The sequence below is a fragment of the Mollisia scopiformis genome (genome assembly GCF_001500285.1).
Source record: "Mollisia scopiformis unplaced genomic scaffold LY89scaffold_23, whole genome shotgun sequence".
Taxonomy (NCBI): Eukaryota; Fungi; Ascomycota; class Leotiomycetes; order Helotiales; family Mollisiaceae; genus Mollisia; species Mollisia scopiformis.
Genome location: NW_017263603.1, coordinates 927,793 through 951,211, shown reverse-complemented (window position 1 = coordinate 951,211; position 23,419 = coordinate 927,793). Strand labels below are relative to the sequence as shown.

The window sequence follows — 23,419 nt, the reverse complement described above, 5'->3', positions numbered from 1 at the left end:
GTCGGAATCTCGCTCGGTCGTGTTCGTGGATGGTACGAGGTCAATAGATGAAAGTAGTCTATTCATTGTTTTGTGTCGGGTCTGGCGAGTATGTCAAAGGAGGATGCATAGCAAGGCAGTGCAATGTTGTTGATGGAGTATGACCGAAGGCCGCCGCCTCGGCAAGTTCCATTCATTTGTTCACTAGCTTCTAGGTACCTCATCTCCCCTCCAAGGCTGTTGCGCGCACTACACAAATCTTTTTCCTCGTTCAAGCTTTGCTTACCTGGGCAAACCTCCTTCTAGACTCTACCAAATTCCACGCGAACTCACGACCTTTCTTCTTTCCAAAGCCACGTACCCACCCTCCGCGATCTATACTCCTCCAACCCCATTTCATCTTCACATCCTTGAATCACCCAGAAACCATGGCGGATATCGATATGACTGATGCTCCCTCGGGATCTTCTGCACCCGCTAAGAAAGTTCTTGGAAAGGTCAAGGCGGGCGGAGAAGGTGGCGCAGATGGCAAGAAGAGATTCGAGGTTAAGAAGGTTCGTGGATACCTGCTCGAAACTATACCTTCATGCACTGACAACGAAATAGTGGAATGCTGTAGCTTTGTGGGCCTGGGATATCGTCGTTGATAACTGTGCTATCTGCAGAAACCATATCATGGATCTTTGTATGTTGCTATGTATCTGGGAGGTCACCATCACTAATACTCTCAGGCATTGAATGTCAAGCCAACCAAGCTTCTGCTACTAGTGAAGAGTGCACTGTGGCCTGGGGAATCTGCAACGTAAGTTTACATGTAGATTGAATAGTATGTGTCTCTCTAACTCGAGTGTCTAGCACGCTTTCCACTTCCACTGCATTTCCCGTTGGTTGAAGACTCGTCAGGTATGCCCGCTCGACAATAGAGATTGGGAATTCCAAAAGTATGGTCGTTAGATCCCCCCACACGATAATACGAAGAAATGATACTACGGATACGGTTATGACGGCGGTCGCTTTGGCAAGACTTGTGGTCAGGAACAGCGAATGGAGCCTAGAGGCTTTTGCAGTGGCTTTTTATGCATAAAGGCGTACACGGGTAGCTTCCAAGACGGCGTTTCTGGGAGAGCCCCATATGCTACCGGTCTTTGCAGACCAGTCATGAATGAAAAAAATATCAACGTCCATTGTTTTGGTATATCCTCGAACGCCTGTGTACTCCCCAAGACCGTGGCCATCCATTATGAGTTGAACCCCGCTTATTCCAATGACTAGCCATCAATAATAAGCTCTGAAGTGTCCAAGTTCTGACCTCCTACTGGCAACCACTTAACAGGATGTTTGTTGAAGATTGGCCATGGCGGGACGACGGCAAGAAAGGTAAGGACTGTTCCACCCAAGCCTATGAGCAATGCACCTTTGATGTCTTGGCGAAAGTATCCGACAATGAAAGAGATTGCCTGTAAGTCTCAGTCAGCTTCCGATGGGGACTTTGTATCAAGCAATATACTCACGCCAACAGTTGCAAGTAACGCCGTTGCCAGGAACTCTGCTAGCTTTTGGCCTTCAAAGTCCTATCAACTTGTGATTAATTATTGCCACCACACGAAAGAAAGGAATCACGAACAATTTGACCTTCAAATAGCTCACGGGCCTGCTCCAATATCTGGTCTGCCATGGTATTTTGTTATGAGGATGTGAATCGATTGCTAGAATTCTGTCTTCTAGAAATCACGAAGTCTGGCCTGAACGCCTTGCATGCAGGGTTCTGATGGTCCGAGCTCCGATCACAGTCAAGTTTTGTCTCACGTGACCATGTCTCCTTTTATTTTTCGTTGAGGTCTTACAAGTAGTGGAAGCTGCTGTGGCTTATTGGGAGTATGGTATATATTTGATTGTCGTCTTGCATTCTCGTTTCGTCCCTCTCTATCAGATCTTTCCACATGTCATCGAAGTTTCGTCAGGCGATGCTACAAGCATTGAATGCATCCCTGCGAAAAACTTACTAGCGCTAGGGTGCTTTCTTAAGCCGCAAAAGTTCTTCCGACTTGCCTCTGATTCCTTCTTCAACCACGACAACGAACTTCGGTTTCGACTCCAAACATACCAATCCGTACCCACTGCTTTCGAAAACTTCAATCGGTTGAACTGATTAATCTGCTGCACATCAGCCTTACAATAGCAAGTTCCCGCCCTTGTGTGTGGTGAACGTTCTGCACCACCTACCAACGTCATCCTCCTCGACAATACCCGCCCGCAATACTTGCGCCAGCTTCGCAACATCGTCCTACTATTTCGATCTTCTAACACGCAGATACGAACAACTACTTCGTCTCAACAAATCTGCCACTGTTGCAGATCCAGCGAGCTTATCAAAACCAGGGCGCTCTGTCTCTCCTCGGACCAATCGCCTCGGCGGCACCGCAATAAGAAAACCACCAAATTGGCGGGACTCGTACTTCAAAAGTTTTCCTTCATCCGTCCGCTCCTCGGTCCAAAGACCTGGGCCTACTGCGGAGGTGACAAGAAGCCTCCATAATTGGTCTACGTTCGATCACATCATAAACATTGCAACAAAACAAATCACCGAGACTTCATGTTGGGGTAGCTGTGACGGAGACGACTTTTGACAATCATAGGACTGTACACAGGGGCAACCTGTGCACGCAACACTATCAAGTTGACGCCAACACGCGGTGGGCGCTCGTTGCGACCCGCCTTAGACTAGAAGGCTATTTCACATAGATTATCTTGTAAGTGCTATTGGAAAGTGAGCTGAGCTGCCAGTTCTGACTGCTACCAGAGCCTAGACCAACTTCCCACAATAGACACCCATAGACTGCCAGCATCATGTCCGAACACGAGGATGTCTCCCTAGACACTGGATACAGTACTCCGGTTCCGGAACTTGATGACCATAGACACCAATCCGCATCTGTGCAACGCTCTCGATCCCGTCGTGGAACCGTCGACACCATGCATAGTGCCTTCCGTACCCTCAGCCCAGATCTTAACCTTGTCAATCAAGGGCTACTGCCAACCATTACTAGAGACTTCGAGCACGCAATTGAGGATGAAGACGGAGAAGCAACCTCTCCGCACCCCGGCCGGGTTGCGCCTGAAGACCGAATCCGCCGTGGAACCGCGGCCACTTTGGATCCTAGATCTGTATCGCCACCAAACTCTGTCAAAGCCTTTGCAGATGCCCGGCGCAGAGAGCGAGGTCTTTCAACGTCTGAGCCTAACTCTGTCAAAGCCTTTGCAGATGCTCGTCGCCATGAAGATTGCGAACTCCACCGCATCCCTTCCACAGCGAGTCGACGGAGCAAGCGGAGCCTGCGAAGCAGACGATATACCAATGATAATGATGCCAAAAGCTTCGCTGGGTCCAACAAGACTGCCGAAGAAGACGTGTGCTTCCCTCTGCACCCCTCGGGAAATAAAGATACTCTTCAGATCGACTTTGACGTCCTGGAAGACTTCATCGCTGATGAAGAAAGCCGAGAGAGGACCCCGCCAAAAGGTCAGCCCCAGGCTCGCATCTTCCCTGATCTTCGGCCACAAAGGGAGCATGATACGCCAACTATCGTGACCTATGGTGGCGATATTGTTAGTGTGCCATCAAGTCAAGCCTATGATATTCAGGAGAAGCTGAGCCAGCCAGAGAGCTCAAACGAATTCCTGGGAATCGCTCAGCGCATCGAAAACCGCTTTGAATTCTTCTCCTCAATGGGCGAGTCTACAATTCATGCTGCTGAATTTGGTGACCTTGTCCTTCCAGGCGAAGATGTCCGCAGTCTGTTCACTCTGCCTCCTGGAGAAGATGTGGATGGTGTCTGGTGGCTGAACATGAACAATCCTACCGATGAGGAGATTCGTGCGATCTGCAAAGCCTTTGGAGTCCATCCCTTGACCATCGAAGATATATGCACCCAAGAGACTCGCGAGAAGATCGAGCTTTTCCCGTCATACTACTTCGCTTGCTTCCGCTCGTTCCATGTCCAAGAGATAGATGAGGGTCAACAATACGAGCCATTCAACATTTACGTCGTCGTATTCCGTGAAGGCACATTAAGCTTTAGCTTCTCGCCAAATCCTCATGCTGCTAACGTTCGCCGACGAATTACAATGCTCAAGGATTACGTTGCTCTGAGCGCTGACTGGATCTGTTACGCCCTGATGTAAGTTATTGAGCAGAAATTGCGGGATTCCTACTGATACCTACAGTGATAACATTGTTGATTGCTTTGCGCCAATCATCAACAAAATTGAGCACGAGACCGACGTCATTGAAGATCAGGTTTTTATTGCACGGAATGATGATATGCACACGTTCTTGCGCAAGATTGGCATGGTTCGCAAGAACGTCATGGGTCTCATGAAACTTCTGGGTGGAAAAGCGGATGTGCTGAAAGGTTTCACCAAACGCTGCAACGCGAACTACAAAGTCACGCCTCATATGGACATCGGACTCTACCTAGGCGATATTCAAGATCATGTCGTTACGATGATGACAAGCTTGGCTCACTTCGAGAAGATGCTCTCCCGTTCGCACAGCAACTATCTCGCACAACTGTCAATCGACAATATCACCCAGGGCAATCATGCAAACAAGGTTTTGAGCAAAATTACTTTGATAGCATCAATCCTTGTTCCGCTGAATCTGGTCTGTGGTATGTTTGGGATGAACGTCGAGGTCCCATGGCGAAGTGCTGACAGTCTTGCCCCATTCTTTGGAATATTGGGCTCCCTCGTTGCCTTCGTCATCATTTCTCTGGTTGTGGCCAGGAGGATGAAGTTCATATAATCAACTTCTAAACAGACACGTGAGTAGCGTTGTAGGCTTTCATAATGGCAGGAGGCTTTGGATTGGTGTGGATCTTGATACTATCTCGTTGCCGGAATGTGGATACGACGATTGCGTGGGGTGTAATTGGAGCGTGGGGATTTGCCTTTCTACTGCGGTTAATGGTTGAATGATGTATATTTGCGCTCTTTATTTAGACTTAATAGAAGACACGAAACAAAGACCTGTGATAGACAGACCTTGTTAGTTTTCTTCTCGATTACGTGACATAGGCTCAACATCGGCAATGCATTTGTGGTGGAAGGCAATCAAATCTCTATTGATTTTCATTATGACTGACTTGTGTCTTCGGCGCCAGCATCACCAACACCTTTCTCTGCTTTGGCTTCCTCCAAAAGTCGGTACTTCCTCTTACTTTTCTTAACAGCACTTGACTTCCTCTTCTTCTTCGTTTCGCCCACAACCGCGGTCCGACTTTCCTTGCCCTTCTCTAACTCTTCGATTCTGTCTGCGAGCATCTGCCTTGCAATTTTGCGATTCTGCGTTCGAGAGCGTGTAGCTTGTACCTTGAGAACAATGCCGGTGGGGATGTGCTTCAACTGCACCGCGGAAGAAGTTTTATTCTGCGCGAACAGTGTCAACTTCAAGGCTTTATACTGACGTAGGATAACATACAATCTTCTGTCCTCCAGGCCCACTTCCTTTCAAGAATGCTTCCGTGAATTCATCCTCGTTGACAGGCCCCGGTCGATCTGGCATTTTCTTTACCCATACCGGAGAGGAGGCAGCGATGCAGCGTTTCGGGATCAGACAGGTTGAGACATAATTGATGTGCAGCCCTTTACCGGCATGTGAAAGAGTGCCTCGTAGCATGGTACATCCTGATGGGAGTGATGTTTAAGATCTTGGACATTTTTCAGGTCGAAAGTTTCGTGTCCGAGGATGTCGGAGGCTAGGAAAGGCCGCTGGCCGATAAACTGACAGCCGACCCCTGTTGCTCATGTCGCGTTGACAATTTAATGTTCGTCCCCATTGACTCCTGGGTATTCGTGATTCACGACACAATCAGCTCACAATCGCCTGTCACTCGCTTTTTCGTACACATCAATTCTTGAAATCCTCAACACAGCTGTCGAGCAGATTTGCTGTCGACTAAGGAGGACCTGAGCCAATGACCATGTTCGCCTCGACCTTTAGGTGGCTGCAGCGGAAGAGATACCAATATGAAGTGAGATTTTTTCCCGCAGCGTCTACCTCTCTTGCTGACCATTGCAGGTCACATTTTCTCTATACATGTTGACTCCGACCGAAAAGTTCATATTCAGTAAGTTGACAATGTGCCCAATTGGCCCCACCATGTTGTCTCTGGTCGTGTGCCCATCCCCTGACCACCGGATCAAACGGGAAGGATTAATGCTAACATATCTTTGCTACAGACTCATTCCTTTTCCTCTTCTTCAGCATGATCATTATCGCCATGACACTCTACCTCCCCCAACACATCGCCTTCCTCACCAATCGCGCGTGGTTCTATTACAATGGGGATGAGAACGCAAAGGCAGCAGTCCAATCTGTTGTTGAGAGCACTACGAGAACAATTCTTGTCGAGGAAGTCAAGGAAACCGTTATTGCTACGAGTGGCACAACTATCTTAGATGCTGCCAAAGAGCTGTAGTGCGAAAATCGGCGTGTGAGTGGGCGACTGTGTACTGTAAAGATCAGTCCTATGGCTTGACAATGGTTCAGTAAGGCAAGTGTAGGAATACTCTGGAGTAATTTTGGGAGTTCAGGAGTCTGGGTGGCGAGGCAAAGTACCATAGACGTTGCGGCATGACTCTATAGCTCTATAGGCAGGGCATGGACCTAATTAGTAATGCAAGTCTGAAGACAGATGAACTCTTTCGATATTTTGTTTGCACTAACAGCTCATATTGCTAATGTTTCTTCGGATTTTTTACATTTACGACCTGACTTCCTTGCTAGGCATCAAGTGTTTCATAGTGTTGTACATCAACTCCGAAATACCTAGCACCCCTCTTCTTTCTAAATAGTGTAGGAAGCCCAGTCTGTAATCCTGCCATGACAACTTCATACCACCCTGGTTTTCCAATTGCTTGAGTGACATCTGACTGACAGGTCCAGCATGCCGACGCTCAATCTCATCGACTGATGCATCTTCTAATTCCCTGATATGAGAAATTGCTAGAAGACAAAGCAGGGGAGAGTATGAGAAGGTGAACAGAGTCAGTAAAGACAATGATCCATCAAGAGTGGAGATGTATTTGCTCAAAACCACATTAACGGTCGGGTCTAGCAAGCAACCTCGAGCATTTGGATCAGCATAATTGAACGCCTTAGATCGCCACAGACAATTGCAAAGATCCATGAGAAACCCATTGAATCCGTTGACGTAGACGCTTGAATATGATTCCTGCTTCATAGCATTTTTAGGGGCCATAGCAAACTCGAAAGCCTTCTTGTAGATAGCCAAAAGAGCACACAATTTACTTTGAATGGCTAAAGAGTTCGTGAAATGAAGTGTGTAAATGAGTTCAGCAGGAGGTAAGCTGATTCGGACGACCGATTTCAGATTCGAGTGCATTGTACTGGCGGCTGCACGTTCGTAGAACTCCAGGACCGTGCATAAAGCACCAGTATCTATAGATGACTGGATAATAGTTAGAGAGAGGTCACTGACGTGCTCCATGAGTAATTTGATGGCTTGGCCCGCTGCAGCAATCGGCTTGGGTTGCGAAAGAAGTGTTGTGATCCATTGATCCAACAGACTGCCATAAAATCGAAGAAGTCTCAGTTTGGATTCGGTGGTTCCATCACAAAGGATAGCGCCCTCCAATAGCCTGAACGTTGAAGCGTATAGATCTAGATGTTTTTAATTGAAGCTCGTAAATGTGCACACTTGGAACTTACCTTCAAAATCCGCCAACGGGACATATGTCAGAAGGCCGAGAATAGTATCGGCACCCGTGTTGCCATTCCAAAAAGAGATCATCGATTGCAAGTATGACAAGCAAGCAGGGGGCAGGTTCTGACAACATTCAGTGAGAAGTCTATCTAAGAGCATAAGTCAAGCCATACCTTTGTGTACCTAGCATATTTCAAGATTGCGTCAAGCATCTCAAGAATACCGTCTTTTTCAGTACCCGAGTTTTGGAGCTGGTCCTCAAAGAACGCGAGTAACCAGCTATCAATCCGACTCGAATCCACCTCAGAAGATCTGAGATGTAGGAACTTCTGAAGCAGCGGATCACTTATTACGGCGACTAGTTGATTTGGTGGGTCAATCTTCTCAAACTTCTGTACGAATTCGTGAACGTCTTCTATTTCTTCCAAGGTCGTCGAAAACTATTGGTCCCATTAGATTGTACTATGGCAGAATGGAGGGAGCTGCCAACCTCTTGGGCATGGGACGTGTACACATATGGTATGACTGAGCCCCTCTTACGCTTCAAAGCATTCGTACCCTTATTTGCAATTCTAAAGGTTCTTTGCTCGATTGGCAAGGCATCTTGTGTTCTCTGGAGATGCAAATCTTGAACCTCACTGAGCCTGGCCCGCCATTCTGGGTTCGGATGCTATATGTGAAGTGAGCTTCAACAAGATGGTCAACAAGCAGGAAGCTACCCACAGTGAAAACAGACGCCCGCCCTGCAGTAGCATCTCCAACGATAACATCAGGATAGTAGTCTTTGAATACTCTCATGAGTCCGATCAGAGGTGGCTCATTCCCTGCTCGCCTTACCAATTCCATTCTGTCAACAGTCAGCAAGGATCATAGCATACTTAGTGGACCGCCTACAGGAGCTGTATCCTGAAAGGTCGAACATGCTTTCGTCGAGTAATCAAGGAGAGCACGTGACAGAGTTGAGGTCTGGAAGCAACATTAGCAGAGACTTCTGAGCGTCTTCTTGCAGGAGCATACCTGATGGCAGCAGTATCTAGCAAATTGAAGATGATACTATAAAGTTGCGACAACATTCTTGGGTTCTCTAAGACATCGTATACCATGACCAACCATTTCAATAAGCCAGCTTGAGTATTGTAGGATGGCTTGAACCGCCCATTACCCAGACTGCTGACGACTTTAATGACTACAGAGTCTGGTACCTTACTGACAGGATAGAGATTGCGGATTAAGTTGCTCAGACTACCTTGGTCCAACTCGTTGGCGAGCGTGATGGTGTCCACAACCCGATGGAGTTCTTCGACTAGAAAGCCATCGTCGTAGGCTTTCGAGCAGACTCTGTCTATCAGGCCAGAGATCTTGATTGCCCGTTGTTTAGCAGGTCTCTTCGAAGCTAAATGGTGCTGGTCAGTGACTATTTCACGAGGAGGCGCGTCGGGGCGCGTGCTCACCACTCTCCAGGTCCAGAAGCAGATCTTCCATGTCGTCCACGCGTCTTGCCAGCGAAACTACGGAGATGCAGACTTTCCCATGCGAGAATCCAATGTTCGATGGTGCCTACCAATGATGATGGTGTTGTGGCGGGGAGATCAAATGATCAATCAATAATGTTTGTGTAACGTCAACCTCGCGAAGTCACGCAGCCATAGCTACATAGACTACCTACCTCCCAGTGGAGTGGCTTGCTCGTTTGAGCAACAACCAAAATCTTTCCTTTCCTCGAATTCCCGGAAGGAGAAGATACGAACATCTGCATCTGCGTCGCGTCTCACCGACCTGCAGAACATGGCCGCTGCTATCAATCCAGATTTGTTATTTGTTTATTTACATGGTTTGTTTGTTCATCCATCCATGGAGCAGTCATCCCCCTCCGCAAGGCGTTCCTTCGTTCCCTAGTGCTCATTCAGTCAGATGTAGCCTCCTCCTCAACCGTGATGCCCTGCACGATAATGCGGACTCTACTTCTTCCGTCCAAAGAGGCCGCATTCTATCGTACGATTCCGAATTGACGCTTGACAGCTCGCCCAGACCGCCCTAGCAGACCGCCGGCTCTCAACTCTGCATGTCGCGATCCAACGACGAGACTTTTCTGTCTCCTGTTGTCATGGGGGTTAGCATCTAGAGACTCGGTTGGCACGTCGGTTGTGGAGTCCAGGCCATGCCTGACTGAGTGGCCGTGGAAAGGCGGTAATGATATGACCAGCCGAGAGTCAGCAAAGCCTTTACTGAATGATGCACAGTTGGAGTTGCAGAAGAAGATGCAACAAAATGCGGGTGGGTTGGTCGATCTGACCCCCTCCCCCCAGGTGTGGCGCCAACCAAGACACATCAATACTGTACTTCTCCTACCGCCTGGTCCTCAGTAGCAAGCCATCAAGAGCGTGGGTCTGCCTCTCTGTTGGTGTCGGTTTTCTTTACCTCCTTTGGCATGCCATGTTTGGAATCAGAGCTTCTTTCAGATGCCAGATCTGTTTGAGCCTTTGCCATTCTAGACCTTTCGAGGGGGTCCCGATCTCCCCAACGCTTGCTTTCCTTCTATGAGTGAATGCGCTGGCATCGCAAAAGTGGATGATCCGGCGCTATGCCCCAGCCCTGTGGGATTGTACGTAGGGTAGGGCACAGGCTGAGCACCCAGCCATTATCCATCTACTCAATTTGCGCGGAGGCTGTCCACCAGGTCCTTTCCCCTGTGTTCCGGACGTACAACTGCTACCTACAGCCAGGGCAACACAGACACAGCAGGAGTCCACCCTGCATACAGTACGTGTAAAGCACGATTAATTCATGCTTGTCAGATACTCTCCATAGTTCGGTCGAGTCGAGACGCTTCAGGCCTCTTCCCCGCGTGGCTTTGCTTTTTGCTCTTATCACCTACTACCTCTCAAGGCCTGGAGCCCGGTGATTTTTATATGATGGCGGTGGTTGAATATTCGCTATCCTGGTCGAGCTGGCTGCGGTGCGCGAATGTCTCGCGAATTTCTGTGGCCACGGTTATCACTGCTCTCTCCATAGGCCACACAACCCCAAAGTATTGGCTAGTCTGGGGCGCATGCTGTGACCTGAACCCCCTGGCCTGCAAGACAGACCGAGCAACTGCTGTGCATGGATGCGAAAGGATGGTGGAATTGATCATGGTCGTGGTTACACCGATTTAAGTTTTTCTCAATTGCTACCGCCGGTTGTTGCCAACTTTAGGCCATATACAGAGCAGATAGGGCACAGCTAGAGTCTCCCGACCCGAAACACGATTCGACAAGGACTGCTTCCGACTTGCAGTGGTTCGTCGAGGGAAGCACCTGTATCCAGATTGCTGCTAGAGGAGGGCATCAAGCGCATGCTGATGCGTGCAGAGGTGGCAGGTGGCGTAAACGAAAATTCCCCATCAAACATCTGTGAATCTTCCCAGATCCTTAGAGAACCGCAGCAGTTCCCGTAAGTGGGCGGATCGAGACCGTATTGTCGGGAACCAGGCTCCGTTCGCACTTTCTTTGGGTCCTCATACATATGCAACAACAACAAAGTCCCACACGTTCTACTTCTTCTTTCTTAGCTCGTCCAGATATCAATTCTCCAAGAATTTAGTATGTTGACTATACCGTCGCTGGAACCTCTGGATAATGTCAAAGCTGCCTTCGAACGTGGACGAAGACGAGGATGGAATGTAGGTCTATGGCTCCGCAACTTGTCATATGATGATTTACTTACTGTGAGAAGGGATATCGATTCAAACCTGCAGCTAGAACGATCCCAACAAATTGCTTCCCGAACCTTAGCTGCAGCTACTGCCCTTGCAAAGGTATTACGGGATGCTCCAGAATGGCTTTCTGACATTCGTCGCCTACAACCCCAGGACGTGATAATTCTTCTAACACCTGTGGTATTCCCTGTTTCTCAAGAGCCTACAGACTCAAGTGATCCTTTCGAACCCCTAGGACGTTATCTATCGAGGAGACATGCAAAAATCCGCCATGTTCCATACACCAAGAGGTTTGTGTTGGGAGGCTTCGAGACGCAAGGCAAGTTGTGTAGTTGCTGACTGCAAGTGCCAGGCATGGAATCACATCGACCCATCTCGGATTCATTAAAAGGGGCCATGCTATCATTCTTTGCCTGGCTGAGCAGCCTCTACAACTCGAATTGGTCGATATAGTCTTGGCTATCCGTGGTGACAAGCCCGTCGTTGTGGTATGCTGCAGTCCACTAGATACCAAACAAGCACTTCCCTTCCCAACTGTGATCGATACAGCTGGGTATTCACGACCCGCCCTAGAAGCTACAGCGGAGTTGATATTTGCAGAGCGATCTCTGCCGACTGCGCATAGTCTGCCAGACTCGTCGAACGAATCCACCGTGCAACCAAAGGTCTGGCCAGTGGAAGACTTTGTCGAGCAACGGGACATTGCTAGTGTTGCGACTTTATGGTTAGCATGCCTCGGAGAACGGTTCGCTCTTGACCAGCAAACGCTTGCAAACGTGCTGCGCAAGCCGGGATATTCAAAGCATTATGTCGTTAGAAATCCATCCACTGGAGAAACACTGGGGTTCTGCGCAACATATCTCTCATACGTGGATCGAGAAGGAGAGAAGCTTGTAGCATCTTTGGCTATACTTGTTGTCCACCCCCAAACACGCTTTCGAGGCATTGGCCTGAGTCTTCATAATCACGCAATCAACTCGCTCAAAAGAACACGAGGTATTATACGTTTACAGCTTGGGAGCACTTTTCCTCGACTTCTTTATGGGCCACCATCCGATGACCAATCGAGTGATGAGTGGTTCCGTCGCAGAGGGTGGCAATTTGATAAAGGTGCTCCGGGCCAGGGACAAGTCGTGCACGATTTTCTTCTCGAATTCAAAGACTGGCACTACCGTCCCGGCTCCTCCTCCACCACAGAGTATCGAGTTTGCACGCAAGATGACATGACAAAGGTCATCGACTTGGTTGAAAGAACATCCGCACTTGACGACAGATTAGGATGGTTTGACCAATATTGGACACTCATTAATGGTCCAAACGTTAAAGATATCGTTGTTGCAGTCGAAGAGCAAGATATCGTTGGGACAGCCTTGACTTACAGTCCAGGTGGCAGTCAGATGTCCAACAATATTCCTGTGAGCATAGCTTTACTTCTTGCCTTGGAAATATCGTCTCCCCAACAGTCAAGGAAGGAATGCTCTAGCTAAAGAATCTATTATTTAGTGGCCATGTCGGATTGGAAACGATGTTGGAGGAGTAACATGCGTGTCTATGTTCCGTGAGTGATGTCTTGCTATTATTTATTTTGTTGGCTTTCCATACAATTTGGCGCATTTTTGGATAGCACTGTCATAGTTTCTTTCGACATAGATCTAGGTTTTGCGAGCATAATTTTGTTTTCATCTTACATTACGAAAATCTCGCCGTCCTTGTCTGAATGCAGAGGAGGGTTTTAGTGCTGATAGCGGAACAGCCGACAAGAGGCACATCATAATGAGTGGTCTTATAAACACCTGTGTGGAGACTCTGCGAACGCAGGGTATGAAGAGGCTGTTTTTAGATGGAGTGACTGATCACTCTCAATTCTTCACGAACCTAGGTATGTCTATTCTAACCACAAGAATTTCGCGCTTGAATTCACCAAAATAGGCTTTAAAGAGTGGGCCCGATATAGAGACGTGTGGAAGAGCGTCTGAGTTTTGGAAAATCTCTTCACCAGCTCCTGACTGGCAACGTATCAAAACATTCCCTGGTAACGATCTAAGCAAACCAAAGTTACCCGAGTCCAAGCGCTGCCTCCTGCACGACATATTTATGCCATTTTAATTTATAAGTGGTCCACTTGCATTCTGGCAATACCCTCGTGTTACTCGAGCACGCTACGCGATAGGTTACCTCCACGCCGGTTCCCCGCACTCTGCCACTGCCACGTTGATTGCATTGCAGCACGTTTTTAGCACGGCGCCTATATCGGCAAGATAAGATGGACTGTCTTTACCTTAGGTTACAGATCCGCAATGACCCGGAACCCTCAATGTGTCGGTCCAGGTAGACACAGTACGCCAAATGTGGCTGCAGCGGACGAAGCCACTTCATGCGCTCAAAAGGCACATACCTAGGTAACATGAGTGTCGCCAAAGTCTAGGTCCAGAAAAGGTTCTCGTACATGCGCTGGCAAGGACGCTTCCAAGAACGTGCTACATAGAACAAAGCATTGCCAGCCGATTTTCATTGAGGGGGGGGCTTAGCGCCGTGCTACCGACCGGCATCGTGGCCGTCCCACACAGCCTACGGTTCACGTATCGGTACGGAACGAGGGCTTGTTCTAAGTATCCGAAGATGAGATAAATTCGGTCGTTCGTGTATCTGCTCCAATCAGATGTCTTTCCTTCTAATGGTCGTGGATAAATGCCAACCTCAACACCTCTCACCGATTCAGAGCTTCGATCCGAGTTACAAGTTGCAGAAACCCCACTTACTCCGCCCTTCTTTCTGAACCAGATACTGCATGGCAGATGCAAAGTATTGTTCTACCTGAAAAGCACATTTGTAGCTCATGCTATCTTCGGTGTCTGGTCTGATGCTACTGTGCATCCAAAACTCATCGAGCCTTGGGTCAGGCTGTGGACTCTTGAATGTACTAAATACCAGATCATAAGCAGACATTGTTCTTCTTTGCAGGACCGAGTCCAGCTTAGACACTCACATCCTCCTCAATGTACAATAATGATCGAATATTACGATCTCCTATTTAGCGATGATTTGTATCAAAGTTGGCCCAACAATGACATTACCTATCCAACGATGAGATCCTGCGAAGCGACAGTCAAACTCATAGCTTCGTTATGTACTACAAGGGATTTTCTACGATGCCGACACTATGTTATCTGCCCGTCTTGGTATCCCTTGTTTCCTGACTCGTTATCACCTTCGTCGTTTTCCGCACAGCCCAATCGCTGCTAGCCGGTTTCTGCACTGGCAGGAATTCTTCACTACTGTCGTCCTTCGAAGGAGTTTCACCTTCCAACCAATTCAGCCATCTCTGGCTTGTGCTTAATTCCAACTTGTTCCCTTGTCTTGCATAGGTGCCCTCCAAATCTCCATTGCTTGTGCTTTTGATTGTCGTCGTGACACCGACACCGTCTGCAATATCGTTCCTTAGCCCAAGTTCTTCTTGCCCGATCTTATTGCCGCTACCACTTTTGAAATAACCTTGACGGTTGTGTTTCCTCGACAGTGGCCATGTAGAGCTTTTGTCTCCAGTGTGAGTTAACGACCCGAAAAGCTTCGAGCGAGAGAAGAAGGTGCGGAAGAGTGGTCGGAGAGTAGCCATTACACTTGCTGTGATACCTATGCCTGGTTCCACAGTGGACCAAATCGCCACATCCGTTGTCGAATAGAGGAAGTCGCTTTGAGCAAGTTGCTTGAGGTATGGAATTCGAACAATTGTTGCGGTCGACCCACTACATACGGTTAGCAACAGAAGAAGTGTCTTGAGGTCGTGAGAAGCTTACAATGCACCAAGTGCTAGGATCAAAGCCACTGAAATCTTGGTTCTAGGATTCATGGAAAGGTTCCAGACCAGAAATACAGGAAGGATCCCAAGGGTCCAGTCTGCCCAGCACGAGACAGCCGAGTGAGCATAAGATGTACCGGTGATAACCGATGGATTAACGCAGTGTCCTTTTGCGCCGAGATATTGTGTCCAGAAATAGGTGACAGGCGAGCATTGAAAGACTATAACGAAGAAATACATGATGCTGTAAACGATGACAACAACTCCAACAGTCCATATTGTCATTATTTGAGTCCGCGTCACGCAAATTCGGGCGAGAAAAATGCATATGCTGGCCTTGAAAACTGCAGTTGATGAAACATAGGCAAGTTCACAGCACCACCACCACTAGGTTTTTCGTTAGTTATTCATTTTAAGCATGAAGAGTATGCAAACGTACCTTCAGGGCTATTGGGATATTCCCCGGAGGAAGATTGACGAGATGCTGACCTGTTCTTCATTTGCATGTCAGTACGAGTGCTGTTTGACAAACGCGATTGGGGCTCACTCTTACCCGTACTGAACACCCTTTAGAACGAAAGTACAATACAAGGTGAAAAGTATCTGTAACAAAAGTCAGCAAACTATTCGTTTATCAACTCACCGGAGCATCTGAAAAGTTGGTTTTTTGAGACAGAAAAGCGTGCTTACCAAAGAAGCAACAGCAAGCCAATCATCCATGCCGAAGCTCTTCATCATGACTGCTCTCACATAGCACCGCAGACTGACGAAGATCCATGCTAGACTGAGGAATAGGATGGCAACGGCAGCCACCTCTGGTCCTCGATCTTCAGCAGCCATCGCTGGCTAGAGTCGACAGTACGAGACTTTAAAGAAATATGGAAGACCGTGGACGATGATCATTCATCAGAAATAAAGAAATGCATTGTGGATAATAAAGACGGTTTCTTCCCTGTCATTCCTCTGGTCGGTTCCTGGGGCTGGATGCGGCTGTTTTGTTAGATTGGGAGCACTGATCCCCTTTCCTGGGTCAAATCCGAGTTCTGTGACGGTGAACTGCAACGATCACAGTCTCCTGCGTTTCTGATCTCACATTTCTAGGGTCATTTGCAATCTCCGGACCAGTAGCAGGTGTTCTTTCCGTCTCTAGATCTGACGGCTCCGTTCCAAGAGGGGCATCTCCCTCGTGTTGGCAGTGCTAAATGAGCACTATGTTACGCCACAAGAGGAACCTATTCAGACACCCACATGGAAAACAATGGACTAAAGACAGCGAGGCTTAGAAGTGTGGATACCGAGGTGAGCTAAAAATGCGGACAAGCACGAGGGAAAAAGCAGGAACCCAACTCAATCTGTAATAGGCCAAACGCCACAGTCAGTGGGAGACTTCGGAGATTCTCCCTTTCAAGGTTGAAGATCATCGTGTGAAACGATGAGACTGCGGGGAGACAAGCTACAGGCTTTCGGTGAAGAATCTGACTGCAAAGAAGGAAAGAAGATGTCAACGGCTCGAAGTAAATTTTCATTCGGGACGAAGCGAGGAAAGAGCAGACAAGCACATCCTCCACAACAACATTTGAGAGAACGGTTCTACCCGGCGAGATCAACACTTGTCAACTTTGACAGCTGAAATCGTTCGAATCTCAGTCATCTATTCACGTAGATTATTTCGCCATTCGTCGCCATCAAGACTCAGTCGGACGTGGCTTTTCAGCCATCAGACAAACTACCACTAGTCTTCGGTCCGTGTTACTTGTATCGAATGCTCCCGACCCGCCTCTCAGAGTCTCGATTTGCAAGAACTGCATCGGAAAGGATGTAAATAAAAGGCCTCGACAACTTCGAGCTCGCGCCAACATCATCGAGGGCTTTCTCCTTCATCATCGGAGGCCTATGCGACGTTGAAATCCTGAAGATCTGCCACGATCTCTCGAAAGTCGGATAGATGCGGGCTCATCACCGTCCGTGCCATGCCCTGACTCGCGGAGAAGTAACCACACTGGGATATGCATTAGAGGAGAGGGGATTAGAACTTGCCTCGAGCCAAGGTAATGGGTTTTTAGCCCCCTTTGCTCCTGAAGACTTTGCCCAGAATGAGAATCACTAATGACTTTACGATATCACGTGTAGTTTTGGGAATCACACGAGCTCAATAGAGTTGAGTGGAAGTTTTCTATCAGGCTTCAAATAATGCTCCCGCGACGGTAGGCCTCGATACATATCGTCGTTTCGTCCTGGCGCCACACGGCTCGAAGTACAAGATAGTTCAAAGGCGACTAGTTTTCCCATGGCCGAACCCCTCACCCACCAGCCCTTCACTCAATTTCCAAAGCCTCTCAGCCTTTGCACTATCTGATGCCCATCCCGCTGGTCTCTTCATTTGGCAATCTTCAACGTACACTCCGGCTTCTTCTGTGTATGGACATCAGCATAATATCTTACTCGAGGGTACGGCACGTTTATTCTACTTACCATCCAATCCCGGATCGAATCCAGCTACGACCAACGTCGATGCTCCCTGATCTAGATTCTTCCATTTGTCGCCAATTCCTGCAAAGAATCCCTGAAGAGCCTCTTCGGTCATGGCTCTTACCAAGTTGGTCATGATATCTGTCCCATTAGCAAACACATCTCCCTGACGGACGATAAGACTTACTCCCAGGAGAAACAGCAAAGCTCTTCAACCCTTGCGAAGCGTATCTGGCATTCAAACCAACACTAAACAACACATTTGCTGTCTTGCTTTGTCCATAGGCGATGCTAGATTCATATGTGCCATCATTCTTCAGCATACCTTCAGGTAGTCCCCTTCTTGGTTGTTCATCCTTAGGGACTACCTTGCCGGGTTCCTGGTTGATGTCACTGAACCTCACTGGGGAGATGACGTGGGCTTCGCTCGCAGTGTTGACGACCCTTCGTTTTCTGCCCTTTGCTTGGAGCATGGAAGGAAGCAGTAAATTTGTGAAGAGGAATGGTCCAATATGGTTCGTTGCAAATTGGAGTTCCACACCCGTTTCCGTCAGAGATTTCCTGCTTACGTTGATACCAGCATTGTCTGTGAGCAGATCAGTCTGGGTTTCCCTTTCAAGAGCTAGACTCATTCGATTTCTTTTGAAACAGAGGCATATTTTGACGTACTGAACAGAACATCGACGGCTGCTCCTGCCCCTACGATTGCCTTTACTCTCTGGGCTGCTTGTCGGATACTTTGAAAGTTCGACAGATCAAGAACCACTTCATCAATGTTGACGTCTGGGTACACAGAATGAATTTCCGCCGCAACCTTTTGGATGTTTGCCAAAGTTCGAGAAGCGAGAATCAACTGCTTTGGTCCCTGAGAGCCAACTGCAAGAGCCAGAGCTGAACCTATGCTGTTCGGGGACACGCCTGTGATGACGACTGTAGTTCGAACGTCAGCGAGTCCTTCGGCATGTGCTTGTCGCAGATACCAAACACAGTAACATCGTGGACTCAAAGTCTCAAGTGATTACAGTACACCGAAGGGAAATTTGTGCTACTGACTCAAATCTAGATTTGGCCATCTCGAACATTGACTACCACAAGGTGTTTGAAATGCTCTTTGTAGCCAAGTCTGACATCTTGGAAGAAATGATGTTGACAATGATCTGATTCAAAATCTGTCCTCGATCCAAGGGAAAACGAATGAGCCAGACATTGAACATAACACCAATGTTCCACAATCGCACATGACATGTAACCCGCAAAAGTGACAACACAACCGCACCCCACGCCACCAAAAATTAGCCCATCTCATATGACAAGTCCAATCACTATCACTCGCGCACCACTCAACGCCACAATCTCACATTGTACTCATGCCCAATATCAAAACACCAAAAGAACACAGAACAACAACAAACAGAAAACCAAACAAACCTACCAATCTTCCCCCGAATCTCAGCCGCAAACGCCTTCGCCGCCTGCAGCGCCCCAGTCGCATATCCAAACTCCTCGTGCGTGATAGCCATTTCTGCAACCCGCGTTTTCTGTAGCTACTAGGTAATTAGTGGATAAAGAGCGTACGGTAGTACTTTGTTGCTATGGAAAAGGGGGTTGGTTGTGTTTACCCCGCTTTCGAGACGGCTGGATTTGGATGGAGATTCACGAGAAGGTTCAGGGGTGGCCAGGTGGTTAGCGAGGTGATAAACAGAAATCACAACACACAGGTGCATATTGGCAAAGGTGAGCAATATGTAGGACAATGCCATGAATTATACGAAGGCGAATTCTGTTCTTGTTGGGGATTTCGATGTGGGGAAGGTCAATTGATGTAGGAACTAGTAAAGAGACAAGGCAATATTTTCAATGTCTGGTCGGAGAGTAAGTAATTATTTCACTTTGAAGTGCGAGGCAAGTTATAGACAAAGTCACGGCGAGGGGAACTTTGGTAGAGTGGGTAATTGTCTGGTATTTCAAAGTCCGAAGATATCTAATACACAGAAAAGCGAGTCCAAGCATAAAATCTCTTCCTACCGATCCTAATCGTGCCCACCGTGAAGACCCTTGCCCCTGAAGTAATAATATTTCAGAACAAGGAAGATAACGATGTCCAATCCAGTGTGAAAGTCGAGAAGTTTGCCAAAACTACATGTGGGCGTCTCTCCATCCGCCCACCCACTCAAGGTCACTGTGTTCCACCATGTGGCGTTGATGCCCATGGTGATCACGAACCCGATGACTGGCCCAAGGGCATTCCTTGCCCCTATCCTTTGCACCATTCTCCTTAATAACAGTATTCGCCTTATTATCCCAAACCCCAGCTCCAAACCCCGTGAAGCCTAAACCAACGTTGCGACGTGCCTTCCACAATTCGGGAGACTTCTCAGATTCAGACGTGCCAGTGTATGCTCGTCGGCGTTCTCCCAACGCGGACCACTTGTCGAAAGTAGTTCGCTTGGGTGGTGGTGAGTACCGAGGAGAAAATTGAGAAACAACCGCCTCCAACTCCTTTGAGGGAGTATCATGGAAAAAGAAACCATCCGCAACAAGATCCGCATCGATATCGGCTGTGGCCCGGCCAGCCTCCGGTTGTTGCAATTTCGGAATATTTACAAAAGATGAGCTCTTCAGCTCAAGTGGTCCTCGTATCGTATCATCTTCATTCTCATTCTTGCTCTCGTGACTCCAGGTCCTGGCATTCTGCATCTGTCGTGCCTTTAATTGCTTCTCCGCTTCTTCTTCTTCCTCTTCGATGTCCTCATCCCACAAGTCGCTCCAACTCTTTGACACCTCGTTCTTCTTGCCGAAGACAGATGACAAGGAGGGCAAAGGCTTGGGCTTCGACATAGTGATTGGCAGCGAACCCGAGATTGGTGTGAGGCTAGCCTTTGGTGGTCCCGCCTTGAACGGACGTCGGATAGCGAGTGACTTCATCGAAGCACCAAGGGATGAGTCCAACATGGATGCGAGGGATGGTGTCTGCTGTCCAACGGAGAACCAATCCTTGTTGCTTTCTTCGGAGCTCGGGAAGAGATCCTCGGATTGGTAGCTCTCGTCGTCGGGGATGGCAGACAGCTGGCGGAATTGTTGAGGTGGGCTGGCATGCAAGGCCTTGGCCCATGGGAAAGAGCCGTTGTCCATCTGCGGGCTTTGGATTGAAGGGGTCCGAAGTGGTTCGCGGTTGGCACTGGCAATACCGCGTCTTTCAGCAGAGCAGAAGTCGTCCAAGGACTCATCAAACGTAGTGAAGCTAACGACCCGCTCAAGTGCTTCACGGGCAGCCTTGAGAGATCGCTTGCGGGGATCCAAGCTCATGCATTGGGCAATGACTTCGTAGGTGTCTTGGGACATTGTCGGGAAGACATCAAAGAGAGATTGCTTGTCTCGGGAAAAGTCAAGGAAGAGTGGATCAGACTCGGTGGGTGTGGTGAACGGGTTTCGCGAAAAGAGGATGTTCAACAAGCAAATGCCAATGGCCCAGATATCGGCTTGTTCTGGTGCGTAACCGGCTCCAGCAGAGTCGTATTGTTCAGGAGACATGTACCTATCGCTGCCAACAGTGGTCTCGTAAGTCCATTTCTCAGAGGTAGCCAAGCCAAAGTCACCAAGCTTCATTTCGCCAGCTTGGGTCAAGAAGATGTTCTCCGGCTTGATGTCGCGGTGGTACATGCCCTTGCCGTGAATGTAGGCAACAGCATCGACCAGTTGGAGCATGAAGCGACGAACGTGCTCTGTTTCCAATGGCCCGGTTCCAGTTCTGATAGCTTCATATAGATCACCCCTCGAGCAGAACTCAAGGACGATATAGATGTGAGCCTCAGTCTCGAAGGAGTGGATGAGGTTGACAATATTGGCGTGGGCTCCGAGACGAGCATGGCACGCAAGCTCTTCGGAACGCTCGTCAACGGCAAAGGAAGAGTCCGCGTCGGTGATGGCTGATTTCTTTGTCAAGCACTTGATGGCAACATATTCATTTGTCGTCAAGTCTTCGGCCATGAACACCATACCGAATGACCCATGATTGAGAGGGGAGACCGTTCTGAAGCGTCCGTCGAGGACCACCCCATCGTAGAATTGGTCCTTGAGGCATTCCATTTCGAAAAGTGTAGTCGAAATTGGGTTGTGTTGTTGGAAGATGGAGTAAGTTTGAAGTGAGGAGTAAAGATTAAGTAGCTTGAAAGGCAGAAAAAGACTCAAGTAGTGGTACAACCGGAATGTTTTTTGGTCCCTGAAGACTGTGATGAAGCAATACAACAGAGAAATGCTTTTGTCTTCTCTAAAAACAAGGTGGTGGTGTCACAGCGAGCTTTGCTCGAATTGTTGAAGACCGGAAGAGTGGATGCGGATCGAGGAAGGACGGTTGATGATGGCGGATAAACAAACTGGCAACGCTATATAAATGTACTGAACCGTCGAGGAAATGATGAACTGGTGAAAACTCCGGGATGTATCGTAGGTCAAAGGCTCATGGATGGGTATTCGAATCGCTAACAAAGGGAATTGTGTGTTTGGGTCGTAATCAGAAGGACGAAAAGTCCGTAAAGGAAAGGTATGAAGTCGTTATGCTAACATGGAAATCGAAATCAGGCGTGAACGAATGTCTGAGGTTGGTGATAGACCTCAGGGAGCGGTACGAGTAAACGTCCTGCTGGGTGGGGTTGGAGTGAAGTGTGTTGTCGATAATGGAAACGGATCGACTGAAGAATCAATGCACTCGATGAGCTGATGGCAATTGGAGTGAATCGAGTGGAAGTGACGTCGGAATAGTGAACTGCAAATTCACCGAGAGTGGTTTAGTAGCTCCTGTATGCTGATGGTGGGAGCTCAGCCTGCCGTATGGAAGCCAGGCTGTCAGATCGGATTGGAGAGGAAGTCTATCGTAAGACAATCTCTGATCCTGTTGTTGAAATCATGTGCTGCTACTGTTTGCTGAAAGGAATAGGTAGTCGAAGAGCTTGCTCTCCGTCTGCCTTTCCGTTGGATGAGGGAGAGGATGATTGCGGACCGATCGGACAAGAAGGTGAGGTTGATAAGGGTGGGAGTCGATGGTCAGCGAACTGGCAATCGATGTTATCGTCTATGTAGCTCGATCTATCAAGAACACTGGGCTTTCAAATCTGCAAAGCGACGATGAATTTGGGTGGAATGTTGATGTGTTGCTGTGAGCAACTGGCTGGATGACGCAGACTCGGGAGGCAACGGGGCAACGGCAACGTCGACGTCGAGTTCGAAGGAGTGAGGCGAATGGCGAAGCGTGAGGTAAGTAATTAGGTAGAGGGTGTGAAGGCGGAAGAAGAGAAGAGGAGGAGGAGAGGAGGAAGGGCGAAGGTGAGCTGCGAACGACGTTGATTGTAACCAGTCGGGGGGGGGAATGGATCGTGAAGCTTTGAAGGATGGGGAGAGCAGTGTTGATGAATGAGCGAAGCAACAATGAGAGCAGCGAGTGCCTGGTATCACGCTTGGATGCCTGAGAAAGTCGGAGCCTTTTTTGGAGAGGAAAGCAAGACAAGGCAAGGCAGGGCAAGGCAAGCGCTAGGCCCCACCCACACCAAATCCAAATCCAAATCCAAGTTCGTCCTTGACCGCTCTGTCAAAGGATCCCTGGTCTGAATAGAAAGCGGCGAGTAGCAGGCCAAGTTGTCTCAACCTCAACACCGGATAAAGCGGGTGTGGGTTGCAAAGGCGTCACCTGTAGCCACTCACGGGCTGGTGATGTGAAACCAGTGGGCGTTGCCGAGCGCGAAGGCAGCGCTGCTTTTC

At 48.5% G+C, this 23,419-nt stretch overlaps 10 protein-coding genes across 10 annotated transcripts; 5 read left to right on the top strand and 5 right to left on the bottom strand.

The window, feature by feature from the left end:
• Window positions 1-183: 183 nt before the first annotated feature.
• On the top strand, window positions 184-1,174 carry LY89DRAFT_688943 (E3 ubiquitin-protein ligase RBX1). The gene is made up of 4 exons (XM_018215812.1): window positions 184-533; window positions 586-664; window positions 711-781; window positions 835-1,174. The coding sequence occupies exons 1-4, from the start codon at window positions 408-410 to the stop codon at window positions 931-933; spliced, it is 375 nt and encodes a 124-aa protein (XP_018066131.1). The 5' UTR covers window positions 184-407; the 3' UTR covers window positions 934-1,174.
• LY89DRAFT_688942 (microsomal signal peptidase 12kDa subunit) lies at window positions 866-1,930 on the bottom strand. The gene is made up of 3 exons (XM_018215811.1): window positions 1,604-1,930; window positions 1,491-1,550; window positions 866-1,436 (listed from the first exon to the last, which is right to left on the bottom strand). Exons 1-3 carry the CDS (start codon window positions 1,652-1,654, stop codon window positions 1,248-1,250), a joined length of 300 nt encoding a protein of 99 aa, XP_018066130.1. The 5' UTR covers window positions 1,655-1,930; the 3' UTR covers window positions 866-1,247.
• A 588-nt stretch (window positions 1,931-2,518) lies between these two features.
• On the top strand, window positions 2,519-5,109 carry LY89DRAFT_233503 (putative metal ion transporter C27B12.12c). The gene is made up of 3 exons (XM_018206045.1): window positions 2,519-2,729; window positions 2,780-4,157; window positions 4,204-5,109. Exons 2-3 carry the CDS (start codon window positions 2,827-2,829, stop codon window positions 4,781-4,783), a joined length of 1,911 nt encoding a protein of 636 aa, XP_018066129.1. The 5' UTR covers window positions 2,519-2,729; window positions 2,780-2,826; the 3' UTR covers window positions 4,784-5,109.
• Window positions 5,110-5,112: 3 nt separating this feature from the next.
• Window positions 5,113-5,668, bottom strand: LY89DRAFT_594627 (uncharacterized protein; the record flags this gene model as incomplete). The annotated part of the gene is made up of 2 exons (XM_018209815.1): window positions 5,113-5,406; window positions 5,459-5,668. Coding segments are annotated over 2 exons (504 nt in total), but the record flags the coding sequence as incomplete, so codon positions are not given.
• Window positions 5,669-5,966: 298 nt separating this feature from the next.
• On the top strand, window positions 5,967-6,347 carry LY89DRAFT_564289 (uncharacterized protein; the record flags this gene model as incomplete). Its single annotated transcript, XM_018208514.1, has 3 exons — window positions 5,967-6,011; window positions 6,059-6,107; window positions 6,220-6,347. Coding segments are annotated over 3 exons (222 nt in total), but the record flags the coding sequence as incomplete, so codon positions are not given.
• Window positions 6,348-6,705: 358 nt separating this feature from the next.
• Window positions 6,706-9,262, bottom strand: LY89DRAFT_625288 (Mis6-domain-containing protein). Its single transcript, XM_018211069.1, has 8 exons — window positions 9,158-9,262; window positions 8,724-9,099; window positions 8,601-8,672; window positions 8,430-8,553; window positions 8,197-8,376; window positions 7,880-8,146; window positions 7,712-7,829; window positions 6,706-7,663 (listed from the first exon to the last, which is right to left on the bottom strand). The coding sequence occupies exons 1-8, from the start codon at window positions 9,186-9,188 to the stop codon at window positions 6,744-6,746; spliced, it is 2,088 nt and encodes a 695-aa protein (XP_018066126.1). The 5' UTR covers window positions 9,189-9,262; the 3' UTR covers window positions 6,706-6,743.
• A 1,830-nt stretch (window positions 9,263-11,092) lies between these two features.
• LY89DRAFT_233894 (uncharacterized protein) lies at window positions 11,093-13,735 on the top strand. The gene is made up of 6 exons (XM_018206048.1): window positions 11,093-11,367; window positions 11,421-11,693; window positions 11,756-12,818; window positions 12,907-12,961; window positions 13,157-13,282; window positions 13,333-13,735. The coding sequence occupies exons 1-6, from the start codon at window positions 11,324-11,326 to the stop codon at window positions 13,377-13,379; spliced, it is 1,608 nt and encodes a 535-aa protein (XP_018066125.1). The 5' UTR covers window positions 11,093-11,323; the 3' UTR covers window positions 13,380-13,735.
• Window positions 13,736-14,761, top strand: LY89DRAFT_233553 (uncharacterized protein). Its single transcript, XM_018206046.1, has one exon. The coding sequence runs from the start codon at window positions 14,092-14,094 to the stop codon at window positions 14,644-14,646; it is 555 nt and encodes a 184-aa protein (XP_018066124.1). The 5' UTR covers window positions 13,736-14,091; the 3' UTR covers window positions 14,647-14,761.
• Window positions 14,762-17,090: 2,329 nt separating this feature from the next.
• LY89DRAFT_674330 (NAD(P)-binding protein) lies at window positions 17,091-19,188 on the bottom strand (the record flags this gene model as incomplete). The annotated part of the gene is made up of 6 exons (XM_018213434.1): window positions 17,091-17,198; window positions 17,508-17,611; window positions 17,672-17,809; window positions 17,856-18,254; window positions 18,338-18,598; window positions 19,101-19,188. The coding sequence occupies 6 exons, from the start codon at window positions 19,186-19,188 to the stop codon at window positions 17,091-17,093; spliced, it is 1,098 nt and encodes a 365-aa protein (XP_018066123.1).
• A 391-nt stretch (window positions 19,189-19,579) lies between these two features.
• LY89DRAFT_233813 (kinase-like protein) lies at window positions 19,580-21,929 on the bottom strand. The gene has a single exon (XM_018206047.1). It carries the CDS (start codon window positions 21,752-21,754, stop codon window positions 19,805-19,807), a length of 1,950 nt encoding a protein of 649 aa, XP_018066122.1. The 5' UTR covers window positions 21,755-21,929; the 3' UTR covers window positions 19,580-19,804.
• Between the last annotated feature and the right edge of the window lie 1,490 nt (window positions 21,930-23,419).